We start from the raw sequence: 14,532 nt of genomic DNA on the forward strand, positions 1-14,532 counted from the left end.
CCTACTCCACGATGTCTCACATAGATTATATATTTATATCTAAATAGTTACTATCCATGCTGGGGGGGGGGCTGGTTTTGCCCCTCGGGTATTATCGGACCACGCTCCTCACTGGATGACATTCAGCCAGCCTTCTTCCCCCCCCTATTTATATGTGGAGGTTGAATCCTTTCTGGCTGACTGTTATCCCAAATCTGGAGGATGTGCAGACTGCTTGAAGTTGCTATTTTACGGATAATGTGGGTTCAGCTGACTTTGGTTCTGTTTGGGACTCCTTTAAATTATATGATGCGTCCCGCATCCCCAGATACAAATCTACATCTAGCTTGGCTGTTTGACAGGCACAGGGGCGTTTACTCGACCTAGAACATTTGTTTCAAGTGAACCCCTCGAGTGATGCGTGCTCATTGGTCAGGTTGCAGGCTCGTCTGGTCAATCATCTTCTCTTTGAGAAGGCTAAGCAACATACTTTTTCTACTAGGCAGAGAATAGTCAAACATGGAGAACTGGGTTGGCCCATTTGGATCTTCGACCCCCTGTCGTGATCTCTTTGAAGGGCGCTTCAGGTGCTAGTATTACTGATCCAGATCAGGTGGCGGTGAAGTTTCGTAACTTTTTTTTCTAATCTCTACTCCTCCACGGTTCATGATTCTCCGGATGAGCTCACTCAATTTTTACAAACCATACCATTTCCTACCCTTTACCCCCCCCCCCCCAGGTTGTTCTTTTGGAGGCTCCTATTTCCACAGACGATATTGCCGAGTCTATGGCCACCTGTCCTCCTCGAAGGCGCCGGGCTCTGATGGACTTTTGGAGTTTTACACTTATTTTCAGGATTTGTTAATCCCCCGTCTACATTCTTTATATCAACATATCTTTGAATCTGCCTCTATCTTTAGTCTATGTGCAAAGCTTTAATTGTTCTTATCCTTAAGCCCGGGAAGGACCCCTCACTCGTGAGTCTTATTGCCCCATTTCTCTCCTGCAATTGGATATTAAGATTTTGGCTAAGGCTCTGGCCTTGCGTTTAAATAAAGTCATACTCAATTTAATTCATCCGGATCAGGTCTGGTTTATGCCAGCTAAGAATTTGGCATTCAATCTCCAGAGGCTATTCGTGAATCAGCAAGCTACCCCTACTAATACGGGCTCTAGGGTGGTGGTCTCCCTAGATGCAGCCAAGGCTTTTGACTCCATGGAGTGGGGGTACTTATGGGAATGTTTATGCAACTTTGGTTTTGGGCCCAAGTTCTGGGCCCAAGTTCCTTAAATGGTACTACGGCTATCATGCTCCTACGGCTATCGTGCTTCTACAGCAAGGGTCCTGGTGGGCGGTCGGGTGTCGTTGAATGTAAGATGTGGCTGCATATCTGTCCCTCAATAAAAGTTTGCTTGATTATAAAAAAAAAAAAGAAAACCTTCTGTGTGCAGCATTCCCCCCCAATACTGACCTAAGCTCCTTCTCGATCCAGCATTGTGCACTGCAGTCTGGGATATCCTGGTACTGCCTCTTCTCATTGGCTGAAACAGAAGTGGCTCCCACTCCCTTGTCTCACACTGCTGTCAATTACAGCCAATGAGAAAAGAAAAGGCGGAGCCAAGCGTGTATGGACACATGGAACAGTGGGTGCCCCCATAGCAAGCTGCTTGCTGTGGGGGTACCCGACAGGAAGGAGGGGCCAGGAGCCCTGGCGGGGGACCTGAGAAGAGGAGGACCAGGCTGCTTTGTGCAAAACTACTATACACAGCAGGTAAGCACAAACCTGCTTTGTTTTGTTTTTTTAAAATAAGCCTTTAGAATCACTTTAACTCAACTCCAGTCTACTCCTTGCAATATGGCCATATTCCATTCCTTTTAATGCTTTATGATGCCTTCATGCCACTAACTGCCAATGATATGTGAAAAAAAGTTTTTTCATTGTTCCTATGTTTTGCCACCTTCTTTTTTTTCCCAGCACATTTGACAAAACAAATCACAGCACTCTCTCGCAATGGGACTTCCATTGTATGACCTCTATGGCTAGTTTCAGTGTAAAGTTACTAGTATTTTTTTTTTTTTAACTGTTGGTTCTGTACCACGTTATTAAAGTAATCTGTGCAAAAGGAGCCATTGACAGCCCTCTGCTACACAGATTGAAATTACCCTCACTTTCCAGAGCTTTCCTTTCACTTTATGGTGGGGGGTGTGGGGGTCTCCAAACTTTTTAAATAACGGGATAGTTTACTGTCCTTCAGACTTTAGGGGGGGCTGGACTGTGGTCAGTGGGAATAAAAAAAAATTACATAGGGCCTGTGGTCAGTAGGAGGAGGAATTGTGCCCCATAATGGGTATTACGGATAGGAATAATGCCCTATCATTGTGTCAGTAGAAGCAATAGTGCCCCATCGTCGGTATCAGTGGGAGGAATAGTGCCTTATTGCTGGTGTCAGTGGAAGGAAAAGAGCCTCATTGTTCATGCCATTGGGAGACTTGGTGCCCCATCATTGGTATCTGTGGAAATAATAGTGGCCCATCAACTGCCTCAGACAGTTCTGCTATCATTATTCCTGGCTGCACTATAGCCTCTGCAGCTTTTGGATCAGTCATTTTCTTATCTTTGGCTTTGGGATACTGTACCCTGACCCCACTTAAATGAGGATGTTGAGGCTAGGTTGGAGTGGGAGAGGTTATATAGGGGAATGCCCTTGCTGCTTTCTGTTTTTGCCAGTTTTCAATTGCGTGAATGTAGCTGCTTTAACCCATGGTTTAAGCTCCCCCATTCCCAGAAGTACCTAGTATGCCCCAACGGAGGTAGAGTATGGAGCTTTTCTGGAGATTGTTAGAGGTGAGAATTTGCTCTTTGCCCTGAATAGGTAAGAATTAGGAACTCTTTATGGAACAGGGCTGATTTTATGCAAAATGGATCAAATTGAAACTAAGAATAATCTGCCCACTCACTGTGGTGCCTGCCCTTGCATCAAATTATTGTATATTTATCTTTCCTTCACTTTCCTATTCTGTTCACCACTGTGTGTGAAGAGAAATGCCTGAAATTTGGATGGTTTCCCTTACATCGCGTGTTGGCAGGGATGGTGCTATATGAACAGGAAGCCTGGACTAAAATGGCAATGGCATCACAGAAGTGAAATGGCAAGTTAATTCTGTTAAATCAAGATACATCTGCTTTCTAATTTTATCTTTCATCATTCTTGCAGTTTCTGTAAATCAGAGGGAAGCACATGACCTGGCACAGGAACGCAGCACTGTCATGTTTCAGGCGTTTTGTGGATTAAAGTATGCAATGTATGCACTTTGTATCCAGGCTAACAAGCGTGCTCAGTGCAGGAACAGCCATGCCAACCAAATGAATGGATCTCTTGTAGATGTAGAATTTCTAAAAGAACCTGGCAGGGAGAACGCTTTCTCTCAAGGTATTGTTCTTTACCATTTAGAATAATGTATGACTCTCGTTTGTTTCTCTGTTTTGAGGATACATTTGCTGATATGTGTTTTTTTCCTTCTGTTTCAGACTCCTCAGGTCTTTTTATACAGTATCTCACTAAATGTCAGTATTATTTATGTCTTCTGCCTCCTCGACTGAAACTGGAGCTTGTGGAGAACATTTTCTCTTTAATGTTTGCGTCATTGAATGATCTAGCCCCAGAGACTCCACTGTTTGATGGCTGTCCCATGGAAGAGATTAAAGAAGACATGGGTATGAATGTTGGTAGACTTGGAAGCTTGGACATCAGTATTGATACGGCAGGGTTCATGACATCCTCTTTTATTAGTCCCCAACATACTAGTAGCAACCTGAACAAAGATAATTTAACTGAAGGTTTACAAGAATTATCATTTTGTACTATGAATAATATTCACAGCACTTTATGGAACAGTACTGGGGCTGACTACATAAATCTGAAACACTTTACTGCTGGTTTGACTGGATTTTTAGCTGATGAAATTATATTGGATACTTTCTTAAAAATGTTGGGAGAACAGGTGGAGCTAATAAACGCTCTTCCTCCAAATTGTTTCTCCCTAAATGATGAGCAAAGCCTACTTAAGGGTGAAACTACACCAATTTCTTCAGATTATTTCAGCATCAGAGTGGCTCAGCTATCTAACTATATTCATGAAGCTCAGTGGAGATATAAGGTGGTCATGAGCAACAGAAATGCAGGTAAGTTCTTCTTTTGTCTTTAAAATAAAGTTTAGTAGACTACAATAGAAGTATAAACCGGTGTTTTCAACCTTTTTTTCAGTCAAGGTACCCTTTAGAATTGTGCAAACTTCCAGGGCACACCAGTCTGAGGGCTTGTTAACACCAGGAGGTGCATCTGAGCGCACTAGCTTTTTTGTGTGTTCTGTAATGGGCTGCTCTTTGCTCAGGAACCAGAAAAGGTGCTGCATAATTTTTAAAATCCCTCTGCACCAAAACACCTGGTACTGCGGTATAATTGACACCCACCCATGTCTGCAAAAGGCACCGCATTTGTGTACAGTGAGGGAAGCTATATGCCCTAAAAAGTAGTTTGTAAGTTGGACTTTAGTGGTCTGTAAGTTGTAAATTCCCCCCAAATGCTCCCTCCTAGCACAGAGTTCCCACCACATCCATCTCATCGCTACAGGCATAGTGACAGTGACAAAGTGGAGGAGAGAGCCAAAGGAGGTGTGGGCTGCTCTCTCCCCCAGCAACCAGGAAGCTGTGTGGGCCTCCCTGGTCATACCAACATATGTAATTGGTTGCTAAGGACAGGTCAGATGGTCTACACAGCTTCTGGGCTGTCGACAGGAGTACAGATGTCAGTTGGGAGGAGAGAGCCAGGAGAAGCTGTGGGCTGTCCCTTTTGTGTGTACACAGTATTGCTTTCTGATCAGATTGTGATGGGTTGGGGCAGTTTTGCTGCTGCACTCCAGTTGAACAACACTGGTCTAAACAACAAAAAGCATAAAACCTTCCCACATATAAATCCTGATAAATGAATATATAGTATTGTGTGTGGATACCACTACCCCAAATCAAGCAGTATATGACAAATAAATAAAGAATTGGAAATGGTAACTGGGACAGGTATCAGTATACACTTTATTGAATCACACAGCAAAATAAGCCTACATGCAAACCTCAACCTGACACTATCCCACTGTGTTATTAAAATGTTGACAACACTATAACCCCCAGGCTGCCCCACATCTAAACAGCAGCATGCATCAAAGCGTGACGTATGTCACCATAAATGTAAAACTTTGCAATGTGCAAGAATGCATGCTGACATGCTTTGAGCGTCACATGTTTACACTTGTCATGCCTTTTGTCTTTGATTGCCATAGCTGTTTGGTGTGTACTGCTGTTTAGGTGCGTGGCAGTTTTGTGGATTACAACTTTCTGACAAAAGTCTTACAGTGGGACTGTACCGGACTGTTTAGAGATTGCAGAAGTAAAATTAGAACAGTCAAATAGACATCATTTCACAGAGTATCAATATAACAGAATTCCACATTCATTATCAAATGAACAGGCAAGTTATGATCTCAGACATAAATCATATACTGTATGAGTTAGAAATGATGATAATCTTCAAGAGATTAAGAATGCTAACCCAGCCCACGAGGGACCAGAAATAGAATGAAACCTGATAGAAAAAACTACATTTTTACAATAGTATATAAAGGTGTATTAACAATTGCACAGTGGGGGAAAAGGGGAGAAGGAGAAACGGTAGGAACTACTGTGCACTAGTCCTGAGAACATATGTGGGCCTGGTGCCACAAAAGGCCCTAGGGACCTCTGCAATCAAGTTACTTAATATAAGAAGAGAAAATAAAGAAGAGAGTGAGAGAGAGAGGGGAAAAAAAAACATTTTCCAGAGTCGAAAACAAAAGGAGGGTCAATCCAGGACATCCTAAGAAATCATTATATAATGGATCCACTGATCCCAAGTTCTTTCAGATTTCTTAGTATTGTTATGAAGGATGCAGGTTAGTCTATTATTGACCATAATCCAGTTTAGTTTAGCCCTTCTAAGCAAGTGGGACCACCAACTGTTTTCAGTATTTGGCTACAGTGATCAAAACATGTATGAGATCAATTATGATGCCTTTTTAGGGACCTCATCAGGGAATTTCTTAAAAAGCTATAGTTGTGGGGATCTACAGATATTCACACCTGTCACTGAGTAAATAAAATTGAACATCTGAATCCAAAATCTTGTGACCACAGGGCATTGCCACCTGATATGATGCATAGTTCCCAGTTGGGCGCAACGTCGAAAACAGTCAGGCGATACATTTTTGCGACTCGTGAGGGAAAATTAAACGTTTAATATTAAACGTAAAACTGTTATATTTTGCTTCTATCAATGTATTAATAGATACTTTGGATAGAGTTTAAGCAATATCTTGGCATTTAGACAAATCAAAAGTAAGGTTCAATTCCCGTTTTCATTGAGTCATATTAGGAAGCTTAGATGTCGATTCTGTGAGAGATGTATACTTCAGACACTCTGCCCCTTAGAACGTTCTGTGGTTGACAACATATTTCGAGGAGAGTCAATTTGAGAGAGCCAGTTAATAATTTGAGTTTGGATCTTATAAACTAATGCTCAGGAATCCCTTGTTAATCCACCATTAAAATAGAGTGGGTGTGAACCCTGGTGGGAACTCAGGATTGCAAAAAATAGGTGCCAGTGGTGTCTGTGGCGAAGGTAGGGCTGTCCCAGACAGCTAATGAGTGTGATAGAGTTGGACGCAAAATGGGAGGGTGTAGACTATTAGAAAGCCATGGCAATGACCCAATGGCAAAAGGACAGCAGGAGAAGAGAGCTTCAACAGAAACCCAGAGGGTTTAGACTCTTTAGCCATATTATATGCAAGTTGGGTAATTTGAGTCGCTTGGTAATAAGCTCGTAAATTGGGGAGGCCAATCCCACCTTGTGGTTTTGAGGCATATAATGTCAACTTCTTCATCCGGGACTTTGTTTCCCCAAAAAAACGGAGAACTTCAACTTGGAGACACTGTAGATTGCCTCTCAGGACTGCTACTGATAGGATCCTAAAATAATAAAATATTCTATGTAAAAAAGTAATTTTAATAGAATTGACTCTGCCAAACCATGACAGAATAATCCGCCCAATGGTGGAGGTCCTCCCTAAGTCTCCTAAATAGAGGGGGATAACTATCCCCTCTCTATTTAGGAGACTTAGGGAGGACCTCCACCATTGGGTTTCAATAGAAGCCGTTAAATGAATCCCCAAATATGGAAGAGAATGTTGGGCTCATTGAAAATTATAGGCAGTCTGCAGATTGTTTACCATGGAGGGGGAAAAGAAACATTAAGGGCCGTCTTTTTTGGGGAGTTCAAAGCCCAAAAATTTGAAAAAATTGTTGCATTAAAGACATTAGATTGAGTAGAGTCTCCTGAGGAGCGGTATACATGAGAACACCATCAGCAAAAAGGCTCATTTGTGTTGCTGTTTGTGTCATTTGTGGGACCAGAAGATCAGTCAATTTCTATTAACAATTCTTGGGGAGACCGTCAGGTGATTTATTGGAATACAACATCTGTATGACCTTCTTCACCTACGCACAGGAAAAGGGCTGTTCCATAAGGTCCCTATGGGCTTCTTCAAGTGGCAGTAGAGGCAGAGCTCCCAAAAAAATCTAGAATAGAGGAAGGAACAGTACTTTGGGGTTGACTATACAGATTAGTATAGGTCTTCAGAAATATGACCCCCTGACAGCCTGATTTTGGGAAGGGCTGAATGGGAGTGTCTAGGGGAAAGTTTGTATCAATAGGAACTAGGCCTGTCCCGCCAGGTAGAGAAGTACTCGCTTTGCTATTATTTTTATTACTCCACCTGGATATTTTAAATTGTTACTCGTGACCATTATAATAAAGTACTACACTATTGAGCACCTTTCTGGCTCCTGTGGCTGAGCTAATTCCTCCCCAGGACCATTTTGGCACCCACCCTGATGGATGGATGGAGCTGGATGACTAACCCATAGCTGCCAGCATACCGTTGCACCCCCAGATGTGTGATGTGTATAACCCATGCGCATTAATACTTTTGTTCTGGTGAGTGTACACCCATCCCAAGGGTGGATTACCTTTCACGAGTTCATGCACTACTGTTCGTCATGGATAAACCACACGTGCCATTCATAGGCACTCTCTGAGTTGGTACTCTAACACAAAGGACATTCCATTATTCAGAAATGATTATATGAACTTTTTTTAGCATCATTTACCAGTTTACATCATTATTACATCATTATTACATCATTATTGCACTTATTTGCACTTTTTTTTATTTTACATGCGTTTGATAACATGCATTTATAGCATTACTTTAACTACTATTACTTTAACATATTTCTATTCTGGGGCTGTTGCCAATACCCTGAGTGCTAGCTGCTACCTTCATATCTATAACTATATTTATCTTGTGTAATACCATTTTAGTAGTTTATATAATTTTACCAGCGCTCGCTTATCATTATTTTTAAACAATGTAACTATTCTACATTGCAGCTCAAACTCTGTCTCCTACAGTGGCTTAGTGGTTAGAACTCAGAACTTACAGCACATAATTCATGATTTCTAATCCCAGTCATGGCTGCACCTGTCTGCACCTGTCTGCATCCCAGTTTGCATGCACGGTGTGTTTCTGCCAACACTCCAAAGACATGCTGTTAGGTTAATTGGGCCTAGTGTATGTATGAGTTTCTGGTCTTAGATTGTAAGCTCCATGACATTTGTGAATGCCCAAAATATGGAGATCAATTTCCAGGGTATTGATCAATCAATTAAGATTTTGGCTACTAAGTGCAAAGGGAGTGAATCTTACCTGCGTCCTGTTCTTCTGACAAGTTTGAAACTTTCAATTTTCCTTCTGTTTGTATTTAATTACAACTTTGTTTATCTTCTCTAAGGCTACATTCACACTAGCTTTGTCAGACAGACGTTTGGGTTTTTTTACACTTCTCAAACGCCTATGAAAATTCTGCACATGGAAGCACACAGTGCTGTTCACACTGAAGCATTAGAATTGCGTCATGGCAAAACTGGCGCCTCATGCCGAGTCAGGAGGAGTTGAAGTCTATGATGCCACTCCTCAAATGCCTGGCAGACGTTTGCGGTGTGGTTGCGAGGCGTTTTCGCAGCGTTAATACCATTTAACTTAATTACAGGCATTTGTGGTGCAGTTTTAATTCTTGGCAAATGCTTATCACATGCCTCAAAACCGCACATAGGGCGGTTGGGGAGCATTTGAGGAGAGTTAAAGATGCTTCCCAAACACCTGTCAAATGCTATAAGGCCGTTTGTCAAGAGTTATAAATAAAGTCAAGTGTGAATGAGCCCTTAAACCTCTCTCTTTAAACAACTTGACCCCCCCGTCATCACCTATTCCATCTGCAAATCTATGTATCACCGCCCCACTCTTTTTATTTAACTATTTACTGATCAAGTAAATGTGTCTCATTTCCCATCACCTACAGCTCAGATCTCACATTATTATATGATTCCTGATTGTATCTCGCTACTAGTCTGTATGAATTCACAATTCCTGGTCAGTCCCGTTCCCTTACCTATAGCCTTTATATATGACCTTTATATATGACCTTAAGGGCCAGTTCACAGTACATGTGTTTCAGTTGCTCTTTTTGCATCCAAAACGCACAAAAAGGTTATATGGTTGTCAATGTCATAGTTCACATCAGCTCTTGCAGTTCCAGTGCGTTGCAGGTGCTGCCAAAAAAGTTGAACAGGCTGCATTGTTTATGCATAGAACTGTACTGGAACATGGTAAAACACCCTGGAATGCACTAAAATGCACATGTCCCTAATTAAATTTAAGAAAGGGGAAAAAAAATGAACTGGAATGCATAAAAAAATGCACTGGAACACACTAAAAATGCATCCAAAATGCACTGTAACACGCTAAACATGCATCAAAAAAGTGCATGCAAAAATGCATCTGGAACACATCTAGACTGTTTCTATAGTGTAAACTGGCCCTTAAGACTTGTTCACACCATTTTTGGTGCAGAAACGCATGCAAGAGCACGTTTTTTCCAGCACAGCAAAGAAATGCAATACCCTCTGCAGATGTGCGCAGGTACCATGATGAAAACTTAATTGCACCTCCACACGTCTAGTAAACAGACGCATTCACAGCCACCAAAACGCATGGCACCACACTACTGTACGGTTAGGTGCAGCACACTTTTAAAATAATATGCCTGCAGTATTTTTGCATGTTCCCACACATTAGGCAGCCCATTGAAATTAATGAGCTTAGGAAAAAAAAAGTAAAAAAATGCCCTATTCACATAGGTCCTGTGGCCTGTACAGCATGAATGAGGGGGTTGTTCATGTGGCTGGAGCCACCTGTTACACTGTGGGGACACAGCAGCTGTATGAACACAGGTTTTAATCTGACAGGTGTGAAGGCGTGGGGAAGTGACCCTGAATGCTCACTGTCTGTGTTCAGGGCTGTACACCTGCACCCATATGCTTGTCAAATTATGACCTGCAGCATTTCCATTGTGTAACATAGGTTGCCTGCAAACGGCGACGGCCACAAAAACAAACCACTGATTCCCACTCTGCAGGCCACAGCACCCATGTGAATGAGCCCCAAGACCTAAATTACACAGCTTTATTTATGAACTCAGTACTATTTTATCATTTAGATTTCACAGGAATTTGGTTGGGATTGTGTCCTTTTAATAATGTTTTTAGTGTATTTTTACCATAAATATAATTTGGATATTTTCTCTGGCGGTGGGGGGCTGTCAGGTATGCTTTATGGGGCCCCGTGATATCGAACAGTGGTCCTGGGTGTATGCTTGCGTCTGTGCCACCTGTATAGTTAGGAAGAACAATACTTTCTTCTATGGAATACCTTGAACCTCTGCTATGTACCTCAATGTATCTAGGAATTGGACATGTTTTCAACGGAAAATACAATTATTAGTAATTTTTCCCCAGGCAATTGAGGATCTGCTCCTTTGTGGAGAACAGCGATCTCGCCATGTCCAGATGTGGTGTGGAATTCCACAAAAGAACAATTCACAAAGCTAAAAAATAGACTTGCAAATTACCACTAAACTCTCCTAACTACACTCCCATCCACTAACACCCCTCACTGCCACTTCCAAGTGTGTGCAAACGTCCTTCCGCAAGCGGCATGACAGCTGCTCTAGCGCCTCCTCCAACAGCCGTCTTGACGTTTATTTGTGCACCATTGTGCAATTTTCCATGCGGCTCCATTGAGTATATGACATTCACAAATATATGTTGGCAGTTCTATTGTAAATTTGACATTGGTGAATGTAGAGTTGTGTTCAAAATAATAGCAGTCAGACATCACTAACCTGATCAATTACTGTTTTTGGTAGAAATAATATTTCTACATGGCAAATAATTTACTGTTGATTGGAGAGGGGAAAACATATAAAAAAGTGCCGAAAATGATAGGCTGCTCAGCTAAAATGATTGCAAATGCTTTAAAATGGCAACTAAAACCTGAAAGATGTGGAAGAAAGCGAAAAACTACCATTTGAATGGATAGAAGAATAGCCAAAATGGCAAGGACTCAGCCAACAATCAGCTCTAAGGGCTAAAGTTACCTGTGAGTAATGTTACAATTAGAAGACGCCTATGTGAAGCCAAGCGATCTGCAAGAAGCCCCCGCAAAGTCCCACTGTTGAAAAAAAGACGTGCTGAAGAGGTTAAAATTTGCCAAAGAGCACATTGACTGGCCTAAAGAGAAATGGCGCAACATTTTGTGGACTGATGAAAGTAAAATTGTTCTTTTTGGGTCTAGTGGCCAAAGACAGTTTGTCAGACGACCCCCAAACACTGAAGTCAAGCCACAGTACACACTGAAGACAGTGAAGCATGCTTGTGCAAGCATCATGATATGGGGATGTTTCTCATACTACGGTGTTGGGCCTATTTATCGCATACCAGGGATCATGGATTAGTTTGAATACATCAGAATACTTGAAGAGGTCATGCTGCCTTATGCTGAAGAGGAAATGCCCTTGAAATGGGTGTTCCAACAAGACAACGACCCCGAACACACCAGTAAACGTGCAATATCTTTGTTCCAGACCAACAAGATTGACATTATGGAGTGGCCAGCCCAATCCCCGGATCTTAATCCAATAACTTGTGGGGTGACATCAAAAATGCAGTTTGAGGCAAAACCAAGAAATGGAGAACTGTGGAATGTAGTCCAATCATCCTGGGCTGGAATACCTGTTCACAGGTGCCAGAAGTTGGTTGACTCCATGCAACACAGATGTACAGCAGTCCTCAGAAACAGTGGTTATACAACTAAATATTAAGTAATTCAAAGGAAAGCAAAATCTTCAAACATTTTTCAGTTTATATAGTGAATGTTTGAGTTTGTAAAGAAGAATACAAACACGGCTATTTTTTTGAACAGTCTAATATTCACTTTTCTTCAATTTATTTAGAGGAACACCACAAATTTGATATTTTTCTTCATGTTTTGATTTGGAATAGAATGTGTAGTGTTCCCAATGCATTTGTGTGTATGGAAATAAAAGCTATTAGAAGGATTTTGAGCTTTATTCACTTTTTCAACACACTGCTATTATTTTGAACACAACTGTATGTTTGCAGCTCTATTGTGCATATGACATTGGCGAATATATATTTGCCGGTAAAGGCCCAAAGTCCACATAAATTTGGGGCCCAATTTATTACTGTTAAGAGGATTGTAGAAAAAGAATAGCTAGCTGCACATTGAACACGACCTATTCATTGGTACATAACATGGTCTTGTGGTGCAATAGTGGGCTTTTGGTTTGTTCGTTTGGACATGCTTGCATATGTGCACTCGAACAAGGAAGATTTGGACATATTATATAGGTAGCAAAAATAAGTGTTAGGGGTGCTAGTACATTCACCTAGAACTTGAAATAATCCCCCCCAAAAATACGTAGTCCAAATGTTTATTTTTTTTTTTATTTTTTTTTTAATTTAAATATTTATAAAATTTTTCATGTTAATACAAATACCCAAATAGGGGAATAAATCTCATACAAATAGACATTTATGACATTTCTACCTTTCCCCTGTTAAAAACTCTTTTCTTTCCCATCCCACTACCCCCTTCCCGCCCCTTATCCCCCCTCCTCCCCCCCCTCTGCAGACTCTAGCACATTCTAATCTCTCGAGGCTTATTAATTTTTTGCTAACATCCTAGTTCATATTTTCCTATATTTCTCTTTCAATCCTGCTCTTTCCCACTTTTCCCATCTCCTATAATAAACTCTCATCCTATCTTCCTGCATATGGTATGATCTTTCCATTCTACCTATCTGGTTTACTCTATTAATCCTGTCTTCCTCCTTCGGTACCCCCGATTTCTGCCAAAACTTGGGTATCAACCCTTTCGCCGCATTCAAGAAGTACCATATACCTGAGTCTTTATATTTATTTACAGATGTCTCCACATTGTGTAGGAGGCACGTCGTTGGGTCTAACCCTATGTCAATTTCAGTTATTTCTTCAATCAATTTGACTATTATCTTCCAAAAAACCTGGATTTTCGGACATTCCCACCATATGTGAAACACCGTGCCTGTCTCTCCACATCCTCTCCAACACATATTTGAATTTTCTCCATTCATCTTGTGCTATACTGTGAGGGCCCGCCGAGCGGCACCACTAGCACTCCACTGGTCAGGCGTGCCCAGAGCGCGGAGTCTAAGCCCCAGGGTACTTGTTCACCAGGGCCCCTGATGGTGGGGATGGACTTGTAGTACCCCGAGACCAGGTCGCCACTACTGAGCACACCTGTCAGTGGTAGGTGTGTTCGCCAGGGGCTCCAACCAGGGAGAGCCAGATGTGAGGAGGTCGGGTGACCCCGATGGGATGGATGGATGACTGAGCAAGTGCAAAGTCAGACAGGCCGAGTTGGTAACGTAGAGGACGGTAAGGTACAAGGGAGCAGGCAGAGAATCGTCGGGTCACACGCCAGGTCAGCAACAGTAGGTCAGATCTAATGAGGGGCATCCAGGGAGAGAGGTCAGGCAAAGCAAGGGTCTGGGCAGGAGAAATCAGCAGGTCAAGAACAATCCGGGTCAATTAACTTACAAGGCACAGGTTTAGAATCACAGGAAGCAGGTAAGACCAGAAGGCAACGAAATGATCAATATCAATGATGATAAATATCCCGCCCTTCGCTGCCATTGGTGCCCAGCGGGCGGCCGCGGCTTCTACTGCGCATGCGCGAACTCGAACACCGTGGCCGGCCCGGACCTAGTGCCCGTGTCCCTGCACAGGGCGGAGCAGTGCGCCTGCGCCGGGACCATCGCGGCAGGGATCGAGGGGATCCCTGACATTGCCCCCCCCTACGGGCAACCTCCGGATGCCCACCCGATCTCTCCACCACGGGTGATCACAAAGAAACCTCCGGACAAGTCTAGGTGCATGGACATTATGGGCTGGTTCCCACGAATTGTCCTCAGGGCCGTAGCCCTTCCACTTGATGAGAAATTGGGT

General features: G+C 42.4%; 1 protein-coding gene across 1 annotated transcript in view; it reads left to right on the forward strand.

The window, feature by feature from the left end:
* The window catches only part of LOC149454796 (zinc finger FYVE domain-containing protein 26-like), a gene marked incomplete at both ends in the record, with an annotated part of 198,750 nt that overhangs the window by 127,452 nt on the left and 56,766 nt on the right, over positions 1–14,532 (forward strand). Inside the window, 2 exons of the mRNA XM_089687070.1 lie at positions 3,196–3,411; positions 3,510–4,163. Coding sequence (XP_089543196.1) covers positions 3,196–3,411; positions 3,510–4,163 — 870 coding nt within the window. The remainder of the gene's footprint in view (positions 1–3,195; positions 3,412–3,509; positions 4,164–14,532) is intronic.

The sequence above is a fragment of the Staurois parvus genome, unplaced genomic scaffold, assembly GCF_062004578.1.
Source record: "Staurois parvus isolate SC_StPar_1 unplaced genomic scaffold, SC_StPar_1.0 ptg000416l, whole genome shotgun sequence".
In the NCBI taxonomy this organism is placed as follows: Eukaryota; Metazoa; Chordata; class Amphibia; order Anura; family Ranidae; genus Staurois; species Staurois parvus.